At 46.3% G+C, this 18,781-nt stretch overlaps 1 protein-coding gene across 1 annotated transcript in view; it reads right to left on the reverse strand.

The window, feature by feature from the left end:
• Positions 1-392: 392 nt before the first annotated feature.
• Positions 393-18,781, reverse strand: part of LOC127224012 (core histone macro-H2A.2) — a 42,396-nt gene continuing 24,007 nt past the window's right edge. The window contains exons 3-9 of the mRNA XM_051186760.1: positions 17,938-18,044; positions 16,303-16,500; positions 12,489-12,599; positions 10,623-10,722; positions 7,311-7,400; positions 4,118-4,292; positions 393-1,219 (exon numbers count right to left, since the gene is read on the reverse strand). Coding sequence (XP_051042717.1) covers positions 1,054-1,219; positions 4,118-4,292; positions 7,311-7,400; positions 10,623-10,722; positions 12,489-12,599; positions 16,303-16,500; positions 17,938-18,044 — 947 coding nt within the window. The 3' untranslated portion in view covers positions 393-1,053. The remainder of the gene's footprint in view (positions 1,220-4,117; positions 4,293-7,310; positions 7,401-10,622; positions 10,723-12,488; positions 12,600-16,302; positions 16,501-17,937; positions 18,045-18,781) is intronic.

Raw genomic sequence — 18,781 nt, forward strand, 5'->3', positions numbered from 1 at the left:
CTGCTTGCTTCCGGCCTTGGCCTCTGGTTATGGGTGACAGAGTCCTTGAGCAGCCTCCCTGGTACCCCCAGTCCTCCATTTGGGCTGTGCTATTGAGTTGCACAGGCTGGAGTTGAGACTCGAGTCTCTCTCCAGGGAACAGTGACTCGCTGGCAGTTTTGTCCCTGGCTCCACTGTTGGGGAGGCTCATCAGCAGGCTCACCCTCTCTGAGGGCAGGACCAACACCTGCAGAAAACCTGCCATGATGCTGGCTGACTAGGAGCCTTAGAGAGCACAGTGGGACTCTAAGGCGATTTCTTTACAATACTCTAGAAGAATCAACTGTGGGGACAGTTTTCCAAGAGGCGGAAAGGTTGCAATAAAGGGATATGTTATAAGAAAGACACTGGATCTTTTATTTTTTTTTCCTTTCATTTTTTCTTTTTCTTTAAAAAACAAAACTGAACAAACAAAAATCCCAAGGCAAAACCCTTTTAGGTGTAGTTACAAATATTTTAGGGGTCAGGGAGGGGACCCTATAACAGAAGAGAAAAGCACCCTAGGACGTCTTTCCCATCTTCTCTCCCCCAAGGGAGACAGCCAATTCATCCAAGTGACTGTCAGACCCTCTTAACTTGGAAACCAAAGACTTAAGAACTTTGAAAAGACGTGTGTGTGTGTGTGTGTGTGTGTGTGTGTGTGTGTTGTGTATGTGTGTGTGTGAGAGAGAGCAAGAGAGTATGTGCGTGTAAAAGTCAATGCTATAAATCTAAACAAGGTCTATTTTTATGTTTGTTTGTTTTTTTAAAAAATGTTCTAAAACAACAGGAAGAAAACACATGGAAAGAAACCCCTGGTGGAGACTTGGTTAATTTCGGAAGAGGCCCTTTGTAAAGAGAGTATAAAATGCACTGGGCCCCTCCCCCGGCAGGCAGGACCTGTCCCCACTGCCTTCGCTACCCTCTTAGCCACCCTCTGCTCCCCTGCCATGTCATCCTTCCTCAATCCTTTTAAAAAATAAAACCCCTGCTCTTGCAACATGACATTGATCCTCCTCCGTCCCCGCTGGAGAGCTACTTGGTATCCAGTTTGGCCATCTCCTGTACGTAGATACCGATGCTCTCGCTGTCGAAGAGCAGGAAGTACACGTTCTTCAGCGAGGATGCACTCGAGTCGTCAAAGTGGGCTGAGATGGCCTTGAGGGTCACCTGGGCGGCTGTCTGTTTAGGGAAGCAGTTCCTATGCCCAAACAAAAGAAGAGCCTGTGTCATTGTGGTCCCTGTATCCACTGCTGTAATACTCCCTTAGCTTGGGGAAAGGAACACTGATTCCACTGATTCCTTTTTGTTTTGACAGGGTCTCACTATGTAGCCCTGGATAGCCTGGAACTCACTGTGCAGGCTGGTCATGAACTCAAGAGATCTACCTACTTCTGCCTTCCAGAGTGCATGGATTAAAAGCATGTGCCACCACACCCTGCTAACAGCTTCTTATTCTGGCCCTGGATCCTTGTTTGTACAGTGTGGGACTCACTACGCACAGGCCAGTCCACAAATCACCTTTTCTGGCACTAGTCAAGGGGAAGACATGGGTAGGTGGAGATGTCCCTGCTACATAGTTACTGCACTTCTCAGATATGGTGATTGTAGCCAAGATCAAGGCTTGTATGTAAAGAATGTCCCAATTTTGAATCTGTGTCAGCTGGCTCAAAAAACTTGACTTTTAAACTCTATCCATTCCACATTTATAAGACCATGCCTTCAAAAAGCAAACAGGTTTTTGTTTTGTTTTAGCGCCTTCAAATCAGTTCATATGCTAATCAGTTTATCCAACTAGGGCCTTTCAAAATGCCTGGGGCTGGGGCTCAGTTGGTCAGTGTTGGTGCCTAACATGCTGGGTTAGGTCCCCAGTACCACATGAAGCAGACATGGTGGTTTATGTATGAAATGTCAGCATTTGGCAGGTGGAGGCAGGAGGATTGGAAACTCAAGGTCACTCTCAGCTACATAGTTCAAGACCCTGTCTCCGAAAACAAAGCAAAACCCACATCCACACATAGACTTAATCTTTCATTTACTTACATGAACATGCCATTGTGACTTCAGCTACTCTGGGTGGGCTGGGTTTGTGAAAGTTTTGCCAAGGACCTCAACCACTAGGGAGTCACTAATAATGCTGTTCACCAGCTTCTAGGGACACGGGTACCACGGCTATTTGGGGGCAGCTACTGAGACACCTGGAGTAGGTTCAAGTGTCCAGGAAATGCTGCTTCCTGAAGTCTCTTGAGTGTCTCTGCGTGAAACATAGCACCTATGGTCCAACCACGAAGAATACATCCCATAGTACTCATTGGTTTGTCCTCACTTTTCCTGTGTCTCAGAGCCCAGCCTCTTTCCATCAGGCTGCAGTAAGAGCCTTCCACTGCTGAGTTATAGTTATCAAAGCCCTTCGCTGTCCCCTGGAGCATTCCCTGCGGATCTGGAAGCTGGTCTGGGATGCGGTCCAGGGGCTGGGTTTATAACCAGGGGATGCTACTGATGGATCACAGACCACATGTAATAGCAAGGCCTGTGAGTCTGGGGTTTTCTGATTGTGTGTTCTAGGAGAGGACCAAGGGAGGAGATGTGGGTTTTAAACATAGCAGGCCTTTGGAAACAAACATGGGGCACACTGTGAGGATGGCTTGGTAGGGAAAGTGCTTGTCCCACAAGCATGTAGACCTGAGTTTCTTATAACAAATATAATAAGGCTGGCTGTGATGATAATGTCTGTAACCCCAAACACAGGTAGATCTCTGAGACTCACTGGTCAGTCAGCCTAACCTGATTGGTTAGCTCAAAACCAATGAGAAACCTTTTTCAAAAAAAGAAGATGGTAGGCCAGGGGTTGGTGGTGCATGCCTTTAATCCCAGAGGCAGGTGGATCTCTGAGTTCGAGGCCAGCCTGGTCTACAAAACAAGACAGAGAAACCCTGTCTCAAAAAATCAAAATAAGGTGGTAAGCCCAACATGGCAACATATACCTTTATGGAGAGGCAGGCAGATTTCTGTGAGTTCAAGGCCAGTCAAAGTTACATGGTGAGATTATCTCTCTCTCCCCTTCTAACCCCCCCCCAAGACTCAAAACAGGGTTTCTCTGTGTGATCCTTGCTGTCCTGGAACTCAATGCATCTGATCTGATTGCCTCTGCCTCCCTAGGCTAAATATATGGGCCACTTACCTCCAGGCTAGACCCTAGCTCAAATAAACAAACTAAGAATCTCCAAACAAAAACATAGCAACAAAACCCCAAGTGTCAAGTACACATCATTAATCTTGGCACTCAGGAGACAGAGGCAGGCAGATCTCTCTGAGTTTTAGACTAGCCTAATTAACATAGTGAATTCCAGGCCAGCCAAGATGACACGGTAAGGCCTCTTAAACAAAAACACGATGGATAGTTTAGAGTCATCTGAAAGGAGAAACCTCGACTGAGGAATTTCCCAGATCAGATTAGCCTGTGGCAATGTCAGGGGCCAGGGTGCCCACTGCGGGCAACACCATCCCTTTGGCACATGATCTTGGGTTGTATAAAAAAAGCTATCAAAGCCAGGGAGTGAGCCAGCCAGCAGCATTCACCCATGGTTCCTTTATCAAACTCCTACATTTACTTTCTGACTTCCTTCAACAATGGACTGTGGCCTGGAAATATAAGCCAAATAATCCCTTTGCTCCTCTAAGTTGCTTTAGGACAGATTTCCTTTTTTTAAAGGACAGATGTTTTATCACAGTAACAAGTAAGTATTAATAACCTGAGGAATGACACACATATGCATAGACATACAGGTGCACCCACAAGCATACACACTACTAGAATGCTACCTGGCCTCAGCCATGGTGTCTTTCTGTTCTGGGCACTGATATCCACAAGGCAGGAACGCTGGCTCCAGGCCAGGGAGACTTACCATCCCAGGCCAGGGGCTCGTCTGTGTTTGGAAGATGGGAAATTGGGCTTCTTATTGTTTCCTACCTAACACATGCTGCCTGTAGTGGCAGACCCTGTCTGTCTTCTAGAATGGGTCGATGGAATGTGGACATGTTGGTGAGTAGCTGATTCCCAATGGAAAGGCTGGGAACATCAGCTCAGAAACTGTCCTACCTGCCACTGGGGAAAGGTGGGAAGGCGACAGACTTAAGCTTCTTGTCCTCAGCTGCAGACAGGCAGTTTTTGATGGTTTCTTCCAGCTGTTCTTCACATTTGTCAGAGCCCCACTGGGGGATGTGACAGTGGATGACAAATTTGGCTGCAAGTCCACTGGATTGGCTGACAGCAGCTGGGACACAGGAGAGAGAAACACAGTAGGTTATTTCCTGAGTCCCACCTTAAGCTGGGTAATGATAATGAACCTCACAGTTGACCATGTGAGATCCCGAGGGACAAGGGAGTGAAAGTGCAGGTAGCTAGACACAGATATCCCTGTCACCGTGTGAGAAATGCGAGTCTGGGTGTTGATGTGACAGTTTATCACTGTTGGTGACCTGGCAACATGCCCCAGGTCAGCAACCACCAGGTCAGGATCCCAGTGATAGGAACATATCAAAGTAACATCTATAACACTAGTGGTGTGGGTGGTCAGGTAACTGCCATCCGCAAACCTGCCAACCCCTGGGTTAACTATTCCCTAACATGGCTGAGAACACTTCGTGACTGTAATTAAGGGCCCTGGAGATGGACTCAAGGTTGCCACACTGGTTAGTTTTGTTGACTTGCCATGATGTCAGGATTAAAGGTGTGTGCCACAGTGCCTGGCTTTTTTTCTTTTTCTTCGTTTTTAGTTGTTCAAGACAAGTTTTCGCTGTGTGGCAGCCCTGGTGCTGTCCTAGAACTCACTCTATAGACCAGGCTGTCCTAGAACTCAGAGACCCACCTATCTCTGCTGCCCAAGTGCTGGGATTAAGGATGTGTACTACCACCACCTGGCAAGGTTTAATTTTTAAAAAATGGTTTTTTAGGTATGGGTATTTTACCTGTCTGCATGTCTGTGTACTATACGTATGCAGTGCCCAAGGAGACCAGAAAAGGGCAAATCCTCTGGGGCTGGAGTCAAATATGGCTGTGAGCCATCATGTGGATGCTAGGAACTGAACCCAGGTCTTCTGGAAGAGCAGCCACTCTTAACTTTGGCAGAGCCATCTCTTTAGTTCCCCCTTCCTCTTTTCCTTTTTAAAAATAATTTATTTTATGTGTATGGATGCTTTGCCTACATATAGGACTGCACTGCCTTAAAAGGCCAGAAGATGGCATCAGATCCCTTGGATTTGGAGTTACAGACAGTTGTAAACTACCATATTGGGGTTAGGAATTGAACCTGGGTCTTCTGCAAGAGCATAGTGCTCTTAACCACTGAGTCACCTCTTAGCCTCCTCCTCCTCCTCTTCTTCTTCCCCCCCTCTTCCCCTCCCATCCTCCTCTCTGGCTTCTTCCCTTCTTTTTTCTCTCCCTGTCTTAGTGTTACTATTGCTGTGACCATGGCAACTCTTATAAAGGAAAACATTTAATTGGATGGCTTACAGTTTTATAGGTTCAGTCCATTATCATCCTGGTAGGATATGGCAGCATGCAGGCAGACATAGTGCTGGAGAAAGAGCTACGTCTTGATCCCTCAGGCAACAGGAAGTGGTCTGAGACACTGTGGCTTGAGCATATATGGATCTTAAAGCCCACCCTTATAGTGATACATTTCCTTCAACAAGATCATACCTTCTCCAACAAAAACACATCTTCTAACAGTGCCACTTCCTATGAGCTTGTGGGGGCCAATTACATTTAAACCACCACAGTCTCTCCCTCTCTCCTTCTTTTAAAGAACTTTTTATTCTCCTAAACATGGTTCTTGTCAGTGACAGGTCTGGTAAGAACCATGGCTACTGGGGAGTTTGAGGGAAGACCCTGTGATCATCAATCATCAGAGGTGACTCTTCTGTCCCCATGCTTGGCTGTTTCCTTCACTCCACAGCTTCTTTGCCCATCTTTTCTGAGCCTCTACCAGCAACTGGGCAGCCTGGTTAAGAGCTGCACATGTGACCTTGGGCCCCTCATTTGTTTATAAATCTCTTCATTTAGGGCCACACTGACATCCACAGCACAACACTTACGGCATAGGCTTGGCATGGACTGGCCTGACTTGGAGACCATGCATGAAGGCACATGCAGGGTCTGGCAAGGGTAGCTGTATAAGGGCCAGGACTGTAATTGTTCCTTTTTACCAATCAATCCAAGAGTTAAATATTTTTTTCACATGTTTTAGTATCTTTGAAAAGGCATACATTTCATGACTGCTGTCAGACTACAGGAGATCTAGCTCTTCTAGAAATAAAATACATGTCCTTCATCTACTGAAGTCAGGTCCCATGAGCCTCTCTGTGTAAGGATTCAGGCAGTGCTGGGCTGCCCATCTTCAGAAGCACTGGCTTGTAGCTGGCATTCACTAGGCACTCCCCCCCCATCTGTGGTGGTTTGAATGAGAATGCCCCCATAGGCTCATGTATTTGAGTGCCTGGCTTCCAGTTTGGAGGAACTGTTTGGGAAGGATTAAGAGGTGTGGCCTTATTTGGGGAGGTGAGTCACTGGGGGCAGGCTTTAAAATTTCAAAAGTGCATGGCATTCCTAGTTAGCTTTCTCTTTGTGGATCAAGGTGTAAATTCTCAGCTACTGTTCTAGCACCATGCTTTTCTGCCAGCAGCCATGTTCCCTATCGTGACTGTCACAGACTCACGTTCTGAAACTATAGTCCTCAATAAACTTCTTCTCTAAGTTGCCTTGGTTGCGCTGTTTTCTCACCACAATAGAAACCTATCTAAGACACCATCAAACTAATGCCAAGATCAAGAGTAGAACTTGCTACCCTTCTGCGAGGCAAGGTTAGCAACCTTATTTTGATATTTTGATTTTTTGGGGGGGGCGGGGGGAGACCGTGTGTGTGTGTGTGTGTGTGTGTGTGTGTGTGTGTGTGTGTGTGTGTGTGTGTGTGTGTGTGTGTGTGTGTGTGTGTGTAGAGGCTAGAGGGAAGTCTTGGTGTCATCCTCAGGGAGACTGTCCACCTCCTTTGAGATGGACTCTCACTGGCCTAGCCCTCACCAAGTACGTTACACTGGCTGGCCAAGGATCCTACTGCCTCTACCTCCCCACCACTGGAGTCACAGGCCTATGGCAATGACTGTGCCTTGCTTTTAACATGGGGGCTTTAGGGATGGCATATCTTGTATACAGTGACCATGTATGGATGTGGGAGGCTGTAGACAGCAAGGATGGGGCTGAGCCAGGCTGGCATGCAGCCCAGTCTAACACTTACCTTCAGCAACTTCCAAAGGGCCTTGGGATTTGCGAAGCTCTTTTACTGTTTCCAAGAATTCTTTACCCCCAGCCTTTTCCAAGGCTTTACCTACAAAGAACAATGGGGGCCATGGTGAACAACTTTTCAGTAGAGTCATATTGTTGGGCATGTGTTAGTAGGTCAGGAAAACCTTAAAAACTAGGGATGCCATGTCCCATTTGTTACCCTGGCAGGAAGTATAGGTGGGACTACCAGACTAGGAGAACTCTGGGAAGAGGGACAGAGAGAGAGAGAGAAAGAGAGAGAGGCCATGTAGCTACTGGAAGGTAGGATGCCTGGGCATTCTCTGGTAAGATAAGGCCATGTGGGGATATACAGATTAATAATTATAGATTAATAATTAAGAGAGAGCTAGCCAGTAAGCCAGTAAGTAGGTTAGCCTAACCCTAAGTCATAGGTTAAACAGTTTATAATTAATATGAGCCTTTGTGTGTTTATTTGGGACTAAACAACTGTGGGACTAGGTGGAACAGAAACTTCTGTCCACACTCCTATGAAAGGGCCATTCTACCCCTAAAAGGGTCTCTACCCACAGGTTGAGAACAACTCCCTTAGACCCTATTTCTTGAGCCTAAATGTCTTGACGTCTGTAGACCTACCATCTATTTAAACAGATAAACAGGTAGAAACATGTTTAGTGATAGTGCAAACAACAAAATCCAGACTGGGGAAAATTGGCCTGGTTTCTCAGCAAATAAACCTCAAAGAAGTAGGGAAGAGGGAGGGGCCATAGGTTAATAGACTTGCTTTTCTCTCCCCTTTTTCACTGTGTGTGGGTATGTGTGCGTGCGCGTGAGCGCACATGTGCACATGTGTATAGGTCAAAGGACAACTTGAGTGAGTTAGGTCTCTCCTTCTACCATGTGGGTCCCAGGGATCAAACCTAGGCTTGGCAGTAAGTGTTTTTACGTTTTAATTTTTTTGTGCTGCAGATTGACTCCAGGATTTGTGCATATAAAGCACAGGTTGTGCCACCAAGCTACATTTGGATTCCCTAGCACAAGATTAAAAAAAAAAAAACAAATAAATCAGAGCCTGGGCTTAGACAGGATGACTGGCTTGTGTGTGGTACAGGATGGACTCATGATGGCTTATCTCCTAGTGACACAGCAACAATGAAGACCTGTCAGGGAGTTGGGGTGAGCTGGTGTTGCATCCAACCGTGTGCCATCTGGTCTTCAGACCACCTGTGAGTACGACTGTATCCTCACTTATGGATGAAGAAACTGAGGTTCAGGGAGGTTAGGAAATACACCCAAAGTCACACAGTGAGGAAGTGATCTGTAAGTGCCTGGAGAGAGACCAAGGCAACTCAGGTTGCTCTCTTACCTATCTGCCTGCCTCTTAGCCCATCTCATCTCCTCTGACTGCCAAGAGGTTAGCCATAGGGCCCACCAGCAGAGTCCAAACTCGACTTTTCACTTCTATAACAGTGAGCTTCACCCCACTCTACTTCAAATCAAAGAAGCATCTCTTTTGATGTTTTGGACATAAGGATGCAGAACTATGAGGATGTCTGAACAGGAACTTGCTTAGTTTGCATAAGAAGACATCAAGCAAAACAGAGCTGGAGATTTGGCCACTAGGGGGAGCCCTTCCACAGTGGTGAGAGCCTTCCTTTGAACTCTAGATGGAGGCAATGTCAGGATCTGTAACTAGGCAAGAAACAAGACTGTTTTACAGTGCCACACCACTGACTTTCCAGTATAGCAGGTGGCCAGAGAAATAGTGAGCGCAGTTTGGGGCCACCACCCAGGGATGAGCTTCTAGCAATGGCTTTAGACCACTCACCCCAGGGCCAGCTCTGGATCCCAGGGTTGAGGCCTTTTCTTCACTCTTCTTTCCTTCTTTCCTTCTTTCCTTCCTTCCTTCCTTCCTTCCTTCCTTCCTTTCTTTTCCTTTCTTTCTCTTTTTCCTTCCTTCTTTCTTTCTCTTTTTCCTCCCTTCCTTCTTTTTAAAAATATTTATTATAGTGTTCTGCCTGCATGTATGCCTGCAGGCCAGAAGAGGGCACCAGATCTCATTACAGATGGTTGTGAACCACTATGTGATTGGTTGCTGGGAACTGAACTCAGTCCCTCTGAGCCATCTCTCCAGACCCTCCATTTACCCTTTCAATGGAGGGTTTAAAACAGTTTTGTATTGTGAAAACAGAGAACATGGCAACAAATGGACCAGATAGTGGCTATTATGTTTGCTGATATTTCTCAGGCCTTTGAAGTTTGTTAGCAGCACCCACACACTCAGCTCATTTACCTCACTGTTTACAACTTCCTTCTCAACTCATGGGGTTAGCATAGTAATGCAGGCTTCTGGATTGCTTAGTTCTTTCTATATGCTCTTGCGGGGTGGGGGAGAATTGAAATAGGGTCTCCATATGTAGTTCATAACCCTCCTGCCTGCTTCCTGAGTGCAGAAATTGCAGTGGTGTACCCCCAAGTTCCCATGTCCCCATCCCTTTCCTTTTCATGAACAGCATTCTCAACACATGAACTTAGAACACATGTGAAGCTGAATTCAAAACTTGTGCAACCATGTTCATCACAGCAGCCCTGTATGAAAAGGACCCAGGTGCCACCATCAGCTACAGAATGGAACCCACACTATGGCATATTCATGCAATGAAATACCACACAGCCGAGAAAATAAACAAACACACTCAGCAGTTTGGCAGATTTTGCAGACATTAAGTTGAGCTAAAGGAGCAAGGCATGAAGAGCATATGGGACAATTTAAGTGAAATCCAAGCAAGCCCCTCTGCACGGTTAGGAGACTGTTTTCCTCCAGAGGAAATTATAAGGGATGGGGCTGGAAGGGTCCACTCACCAATGTGCTGGCTGCACAACAGTCTTCACTCTTTGCTTTGAGACAAGGTCTCATGTAGCTTAGGGTAGCCTCAAACTCCCTATGTGGTCAAGGACAATCTTGAATTTCTGGTGCATCTGCCTCTACTTTCTGAATGCCACTGTTACACACGTGACACAGAACACCAAGTTTATGGCATGCTGAGGGTTGAGCCCAGGGCTTTGTGTACACTATGCAACTACTCAGACTTGCTGAGCTCAGTCACTTTGAGAAAATGTCATCAAGTTGTACATAAACGGCCTATCTCGATATAGCACCCAAGAAAAGCCTGACAAAAGCAATGCCTGTTCCATTTTATCCTACAGAGAGACATTTCCACATGGGACCCCAGGCAGACGATGACTGAGTCCGTGCGAACTGGACAGTGGGCTACGCTGTGACACCTCTCCAAACCCCAGGCCTTACCTATCTCCTCCTTGAGGTCGATTTCGGCTGTGGTTGGGTGGACGATGCCCTCCACCCTCATGGAGCCAATATGGCTGATGTCACTTTGGGTCAGGGATAGCTGCATTAGGAAGAAAAGACGGTGAATAGGGTCAAGAACAACTCCCACAGAAAATCATTTTAATTTAACCATCCACATTATTTTTCTCAGCTATTCAGGTTGAGGGTCAGCATGGGGGCTCAAATTTCCAAGTGTTTGTTGGGTTTTGAGACAGGGCCTCAGGTAGCTTAGGCTGGTCTTGAGATCAGTCATGTAGCTGATGTGTCTTCAACTCCATCTGCCCCCCCCCCCACCAGTGCTGGGATTATAGGCCTGAGCTGCTGTGCCAGGATCCAGGTATTTGCTTTTGGGTCGACCCCTCTGAGTTCAGGTGCTCTTGAGACCAGCAGAGTGCAAACACCCAGCCTCAGCCGCCAGGAACAGGAATGGGCTCTCCCTTTCTTTCTTTTCTTCATCATTTATGTGTCTTTTGTTCCTAACCCTGGTGCCTCTGCCTCCATGGACATATTGTATCAGTGATTGTGTGTGGAAAGTAGCCTGAGGCTTTCTCTCGTCTCAACCCCCCTCCCCCCAGATAGTATGTAACATTTGGGGAAGGTCAGTGGTATTGCTGCAGAGGAGTAGGCTCTGGGTTCCCACCCTGCCAGTACCAGTGAAAACTGCCTCTTCCCCTATCCTTCTGTGTTATGGATGCACTCAAGGCTTTGTGCGTGCCAGTGAGCACTTTACCCTGAGCTACATCCTCAGCCCAAGTACCACATTCATGTGGTTTTAGCAGAATAAGATGAAGAGCATTTTCCAGTTTCCCTCACCTTATCTGATTCTCTAGATAAGTTTTGGGGGAATGTTCATGGCCCTGGAGGAGACATACATCCCACCTCTTTGCATCTCAATTTTCTTCATTTTTCTTCTTTTTGTTTTCCGAGACAGGGTTTCTCTGTGGATCAGCCCTAGCTGTCCTGGAATGAGTTCAAGGCCAGGGTGGCCTTGAACTCACAGAGATCCACCTGCTTCTGCCTCCTGAGTGCTGGGGTTAAAGGTGTGCCCCACCATTATCCAGAGGTATCTCAGTTTTCTTTGTACCAGAAATGAATAAGGAACCTGCCACATCTCTGTTCTCCAGAGACCTTGTTGTGATCCCTGCTGTCTGGATGGAGATGTACTTGTTTGGCAGGCTAAGAACAGGCAGCAAACAGAGGTACGGCTCGCTGACTCACCGGCCATCTCCTAGTGCATCTTATTTCAGCCTGGTTGAGTCTGCTCAGTGAATTTGTCTTGCATAGAGATGAATTATTTGCATGTCTGGCAGGATGTTGAGATGTTGCTGGAATCCATCCTGTTAGGTATTTATTTTATTTTTTCTGCAGCTCAGGAAGGCAAGCAGACTGACTTATTGACAATTCATTTCTAGCACCCGGCATAGTCAAGAAACATGTATTGCTATTCTCTCCCTGTTAAATGATATTTAATCATGGAAGCTAGGCTTTTTCGATCCTAGCTGGGAGTTAGCAATGGATTGTTCTCGGTGGGTGCAGACATAATTGGGACTTGGGGATTTCCCAGCAGAACCAGGAATGCCATCCTATTGACCAGATTCTCCAGGATGACTTTAGGTGACAGGTGACCTTAGGTTGACCAGCACAGGCCATTCTCAGCACCACAGGCCTAGTTTGCTCTAGAAATGCATACATCACCCAGATTTTCCTTTAAAAACGGATAATTCAAGAGCCGAGTGGGAGAGAGGAAGAGATGAAGGAGGTATGGTGGCTTGTGAACAGTGAGGTATATAGAGGGGCTCAGTGCAGCCCAGTTCTGGAGTTTATTACCTTCTGCCCCAGAACAAGGCTCTTGGAAGACAAGATGGTGAAACCATCCCCTGGTCCATCTTCAGAGGTGGAATTTGATGTTCCTTCTTTATCGCTGTCCTTTGTTTTGGACTGTGAGTGAAAACCAGAGAGAAAGATGAGAAACAGTCTGGAGAACCCTCCTCTGTGACTGCAGGATGGTTCTTCTACGGCTGCCAACACCTTGGGTATGAAGGGAAGTGGTCAGGTGGTAAATTCTGGATGATTTGCCTTGGAGTAAATGTGGGCATCATGTGTAATCTGATGGTCCCTCCCTCTCCCTTCCCTTCTCTCCCTTCTCCCTTCTTTCCCTCCCTCCTTTCTCTTTCCATCTTTCCACTGGCACACAATAAAAGGTTTCATTATGGCATTAACACACTTATATCATTTTGCTTTGCTCACCCCCTCAGCTAACCCCTCTGCTGTCTCTTTTCTCTGGTGTGGGCGAATCTACAGATTGAACTCAGGGCTTCACACAGATAATCATGTACAGTGCTTCTGAGCCACACCCCGAACTCTTCCATTGTTTCTTGATGGAGGGAAACAAGAGGTGGCAATACAAGGAAAAGAAAGGGGTAGCACATATGGAGAGGTAATGCAGCTCAGTTGCTAGACTGCCTGCCTCACAGGTAGGAAGCCCTGGGTTCCCCCGCACTCAATATACAGGAGGTGGGCACTGCATGATCAGAAGTTCAAGGTCATCCTCAGCTACACAGACAAGTGATGCCAACGTGGGCTACATAAGATCTGTCTTAAACAAACAAACCCCCCAAAGCAAACAAAACCCCCACAATATCACGATTATTATTCATCCAAATCTGGACGCTTATGTTAATCTTTCTACACCTGCAGTTTATGACAAGCAGCTAACCCAGAGGTTCTCAACCTGTGGGCCTCAACCCCTTTGTGTTGCAGATCAGATATCCTGCATATCAGATATTTACATTATGACTTACAACAGTAGCAACATTACAGTTATGAAGTAGCACCAAAAATAATTTTATGGCTGGGGGTCACCACAACATGAAGAACTGTATTAAAGGGTTGCAGTGTTAGGAAAGTCAAGAACCAATGAATTCTAAGCAAGTAGCAGGGTCAAGAAGCTGTGTTAATGCTGGGCCTCCCTCCTTCCCAGGATTGTCCTGGGGCCATATGGAAGTGGCCTTTGTGTGACCTTTTGTTCTCATGGAGATCTTCAGAGTGAAAATTTCATAAGCAAAGTTCCTGTTGTTTAACAGAACCACCCTTGATGGAAACACCTGGCATCTCTGCTGCTCAGGGCTGCTAAGCATGTGAAATGTGACTAGTGCACTTGAGGGGCAAAACTTTTTATTTGGGGTTATTATTGTTATTGTTGGGTTTTTTTCAATGCTTGGGAGAAAACTCAGGGCCTCCTACATGATGGGTGCATGCTGAACCACTAAGCTACATCCCCAGTTTAATTTTATTTCAAGTTGCAATAGTCATGTGTGACTGGTGCTTGCTCTATTAGGCCACACTCAAAAATACTCGTCCACAAGTGGTGGTATCATGGAGCTAAGCCACTTAGCCTACAAGCTACACAAATCACATGGATCTATTGACCAAATTCAGGGCACTGTCTGTGAGACCCTGAAGGTAGCTTAACACCCAACCTGAGCTTTGCACAGAGTGGAAACAAACCCCTAGGTTGATGTCACTCCTGACTTTGATGGGGACAGTGTTAGTTATTTCAGCCCTTAAATGTCCTCCGAAGATCATGTGTTGAAGGTTTGATTGGCAGCCTGTGGCACATTGAGAGGTGGTGGGAACTTTAGGAGGTGGGGCATAGTGGAAGGAAGTTAGGAAATCCAATGAATGCCCTTAAAGCAGATGATGGGGCCCTGCTTATTCCTTTTTCTTGCTACTTCCTGGCTACCATGCAGTGAGCAATTCTGTTCTTCCATACACTACTGCCAAGATGTTCTGTCTTGACCTGGCCGCAGAGTAACATGGCCAAGTGAATATGAACTTGATACCTCTGATACCATCAGCCAGAATGAACCTTTCTTCCCCCAGAAGTTGAATATTTCAGCTATTTTGTTATAGCAATAAAAGCTGATTAATGTAGGCATTAAGAAGGATCTGAGGTAGCTTGGCAGTGGTTGCATACACCTTTAATCCCAGTACTCAGAGGAGGCAGAGGCAGGTGGGTCTCTGTGAGTTCGAGGCCAGTCTGGTCTACAGAGTAAGTTCATAAGTTCTAGGATAGCTAGGGCTGTTACATAGAGAAACCCTGTCTTGAAACACACACACACACACACACACACACACACACACACACACACACACACACACACACAGAGGATCTAAGGGCCAGGAGTGTGGCTTAGCAGGGGAGTACTTGCCCAGCTCTGCTAAAAAAAAAAAAAAAAAAAAAGGCCTGAGAAACACCACTGGGTTTGGGAACACAAAAGATGTCAACTCTAGAATCCAAGGTTCTTTAAATTTATTTTAGCCTATTATTTTAGGGGTTTAAGTGTTTGCCTATGAATGTGTTTGTGTACCATGTACACAATGCCTGGTGCCTTTGGAGGTCAGAAGAGGACATGGGATCTCCTGGAACTGGAGTTAGACAGTTGTGTGGGTTCTGGGATTGAACCTGGGTCCTCTAGAAGAGCAGGCAGTGTTCTTAACCTCTGAGCCATCTCTCCAGTGCCACCTCACAGGTTCTTTACTCCTCTTTAACCCCTTACTAGATAGCCCAGGCTGGCCTCAATTTGTAATTCTCCTGCCCCAGCTTCAAAATACTAGGGTCAGAAGCCTATGCCGCACATACTTTTACCACTTAATCCCAGTGCTAAGCTATAGTGTCTTTGGTCCTTTGCAAACACTGACTTCCCTCTCACTGCAAGGGCATCTTAGCTTGTTCAGGCTGATGTAACAAATAACAGATGTGTGGCTTGTAAACACAGAAGTTTATCACTCTTAGTCCTAGAGACCCAGAAAGTTCCAGACGAAGTTTTTCTGTTTTTGTTTTTGTTCCTTTTGGTTTTTCGAGACAGGGTTTCTCTGTGGCTTTGGAGGCTGTCCTGGAACTAGCTCTTGTAGACCAGGCTGGTCTCGAACTCATAGAGATCCACCTGCCTCTGCCTCCCAAGTGCTGGGATCAAAGGTGTGCACCACCACCACCAGGCCAGATGAAGGTTTTCTCGAAGATTCTGTGTCTGGCAAGGGCTGGCTTCCTCACAGGGGTGAGGAAGTATGACTGTGCCTTCAAGTGATGGAAGGTGAAGAAGCGGTCTCAGGACTTTCTATAAGGGTTTTGTGTCAGTTCGTACTGTACCTTGACAGGATCTAGAATCACCTGGGACCCGGGACTTTGCACGCCTATGATGGATTATTTTTATTTCATTAATACTACCCATTGTGGGCGGAGCCATTCCCTGACAGGGATCCTGGATTGCATTAAATGGAGAAAGGGAGCTGAGTATTCATTTATGGTCTCTGTTTCCTGTCTGTGGATGTGGACCAGCTCCAAACTCCTGCCACCTCAACTCCCTCCACCTCCATAATGGATTATACCCTTGAACTATGAGCCAAAATAAACTCCTTCTCCCTAAAGTTGCATTCATTGGGGTATTTTATCACAGCAGTGGGGGAGTAAAGTAAGACAGACACTAATCTTTTGCAAGTGAAGTCTGTAGCCCCATGATGTCACCGCTGATCACAGGCTCCGCCTCCTAATCTCATCCCTTGGGGATTAGAGTCCCACAGAGAAGCAGTGTGCCTAAGGCAGTGGTGAGACCTGGCTCCTGAAATGCCCTGTGACTCTCACCTTCTTGGATGTCCTGGGCTTGGATGCCTTGGATTTCTTACCCCCCTTCTTGCCCGATGCGGCCTTCCTTCCTCTTTTCTCTGGGGGTGGGGAGAGGATCGTTTCTGACTTTCCTTTGGTCCCTCGCTTTTTGGCCAGCAGCTCAGGGTGAATTCTCGGCAGGACACCCCCACTGGCGATGGTCACTCCTTTCAGCAGCTGAGGGAGAAATGCAAAGAAAAGAGCTGGTCAGGTCTGTCCCTGCTAACACTGGTCTCAGTACTGGCCAAACAAGGCTCTGCTGGCTTCTGCTTAACTAACTGAACTGATTAACATTCAGTTACCAGCTCTCCCGACCTCCGATTGCAAAGCATTTCTCAGTAGGTATCTGCTGGTCTGTGGTCTTGCATAGAAAGCAAAACACAAGGCAAAACCAAAGAGCCAGAGAAGTTGAAACTGGGATGATGCCCAGGGCTCTGGAATTTCAGATGACAACAGAGAGTAGAGGGTTCACAGTCAGGAGGCACAGCTGGTCAAATCTAGGTTCAAAAGTTAACACAAGAATGAGATTCAGGGGTTTGGTCATATGTTCTGCATATTTTAAAGCTGAGGGTGGTCTGAACCCACAGCTGACCCATGAACCACTAGCCACCCATATGTGACCAGAGCAACACAGAAAACTCAAGAGTCTAGAAACATCTACAGCAAACTGGCAGTTATTACAGCACTATTGACTGACAACTCAAGACACATCTACAGCAAACTGGCAGTTGTTACAGCGCTATTGACTGACAACTCTAGAAACATCTACAGCAAACTGGCAGTTGTTACAGCTCTATTGACTCTGACAAGTTTGCGGATTTTCATTTTCATGTCTTTGGGTTTTTTTGTTGTTGTTTGTTTTCCGAGACAGGGTCTCTCTGTGGTTTTGGAGGCTGTCCTGGAACCTGATCTGTTGACCAGGCTGGCCTGGAACTCACAGAGATCTGCCTGTGTCTGCCTCCCAAGTGCTGGGATTAAAGGTGTTAAAGGTGTGCCCCACCACCACCCAGCTTGTTTCTCATTTTTCAAGCTATCAGTTTTTATTACATTTTTTTTTTTTGAAAATGGTCAATCTATGATGGATTGGCAACTTTGAAGGTTCTTTAGTTTGAGAAAACAAAGGACATCAGAGCATAAATACAAATAAAACTTCTTATACTACTTACCCACCACCCTGCTTATTGTCGGGGAAGAAGGCATTCACTTGACTATGGAATCAATCAGTTCTACTGCATAAATAAGGAGTCTCCTACTCAGAGCCCAATAAATCACCCATAGGGTTTGAGTCGAGAAATTGCCAAGAATAGTTCATGCATGCAGAGTGACTTGTATTTAATGATGAGACAAGGTCTTGAAGGCAAGGCAGAGTCTGTTCAAAAGGGGATTTGATCTTGACTCTGAATGCAGAGCCATCAGGATTTGCTGTTCTCTACTTCATCCTTGGTGTGTGCGTGCGTGCGTGCGTGTGTGTGTGTGTGTGTGTGTGTGTGTGTGTGTGTGTGTGTGTCTGGGAACTATCACAGGAATGACTGATGGCTGTCTGGGTCCAACCAGAAGTATGCCTGCCAAGCCAGCAACCCCATCTCCCAAAGTTGAGTCTAGGGTGAGACCAACCTGGTTGAGCTCCTCGTCATTGGCAACAGCCAGCAGGATGTGTCTCGGGGCTATCCGGGCCTTCTTGTTGTCCCTTGCAGCATTCCCAGCCAACTCTAGGATTTCCGCTGAAATTACAAGGGGAGCTTAATAGACAACCAAGTTATATTATTATTGGTGTGTGCATTTGTGTGCATGCATGTGTGTCTGTGTATTTGCACACATGTGGAGGTCAGAAGACAACTTTGTGGAGCTGGTTCTCTCCTTCCACCTTTATGTGTGTTCTGGGAATTAGATCCATGTTGTCAGATTTATTCAGCAAGTGTCTTTACCTGCTGAGCCATCCCTCCCACCCTAAAATTTGTGATTTTTTTGTTTTGGGCTATGTTCATAGTTACCCAGAGGTGTGTGCAGCCCAAAGGCCACAGGTTGAATATATCTTTTACTTTATACCATTTATTTCTCTGTCATTCCTTGTTTCTTTTAAATTTGTATATTTTGTATCTTTAAGTCTATTACCTTCATGTATATGTGTGCACCATGTATGTGCATGGAGACTGCAGAGTTCAGAAGAGGGTTTTGGATCCCCTAGAACTGGAACTAGAGATGGCTGTGAGCCACCATGTGGTTACTGCAATGATTTGTTTTATTTTTAATTAAAGATTTATTTGACTTTCTTTTCAGTTGTGGAAAGATGATTCATTGGCTTTAAAAAGTGTGAATGAGGGGCTGGTGAGATGGCTCAGCAGCTAAGAGCACTGGCTGCTCTTCCAGAGGACTAGGGTTCAGTTCCCAGAACCCATGTCAGGTGGGGTGGTTCACAATCTCCTATAACTCCAGGGTCTAGCACCCTCTTCTGGCTTTC

The sequence above is a fragment of the Phodopus roborovskii genome, unplaced genomic scaffold, assembly GCF_943737965.1.
Source record: "Phodopus roborovskii unplaced genomic scaffold, PHOROB, whole genome shotgun sequence".
Taxonomy (NCBI): domain Eukaryota; kingdom Metazoa; phylum Chordata; class Mammalia; order Rodentia; family Cricetidae; genus Phodopus; species Phodopus roborovskii.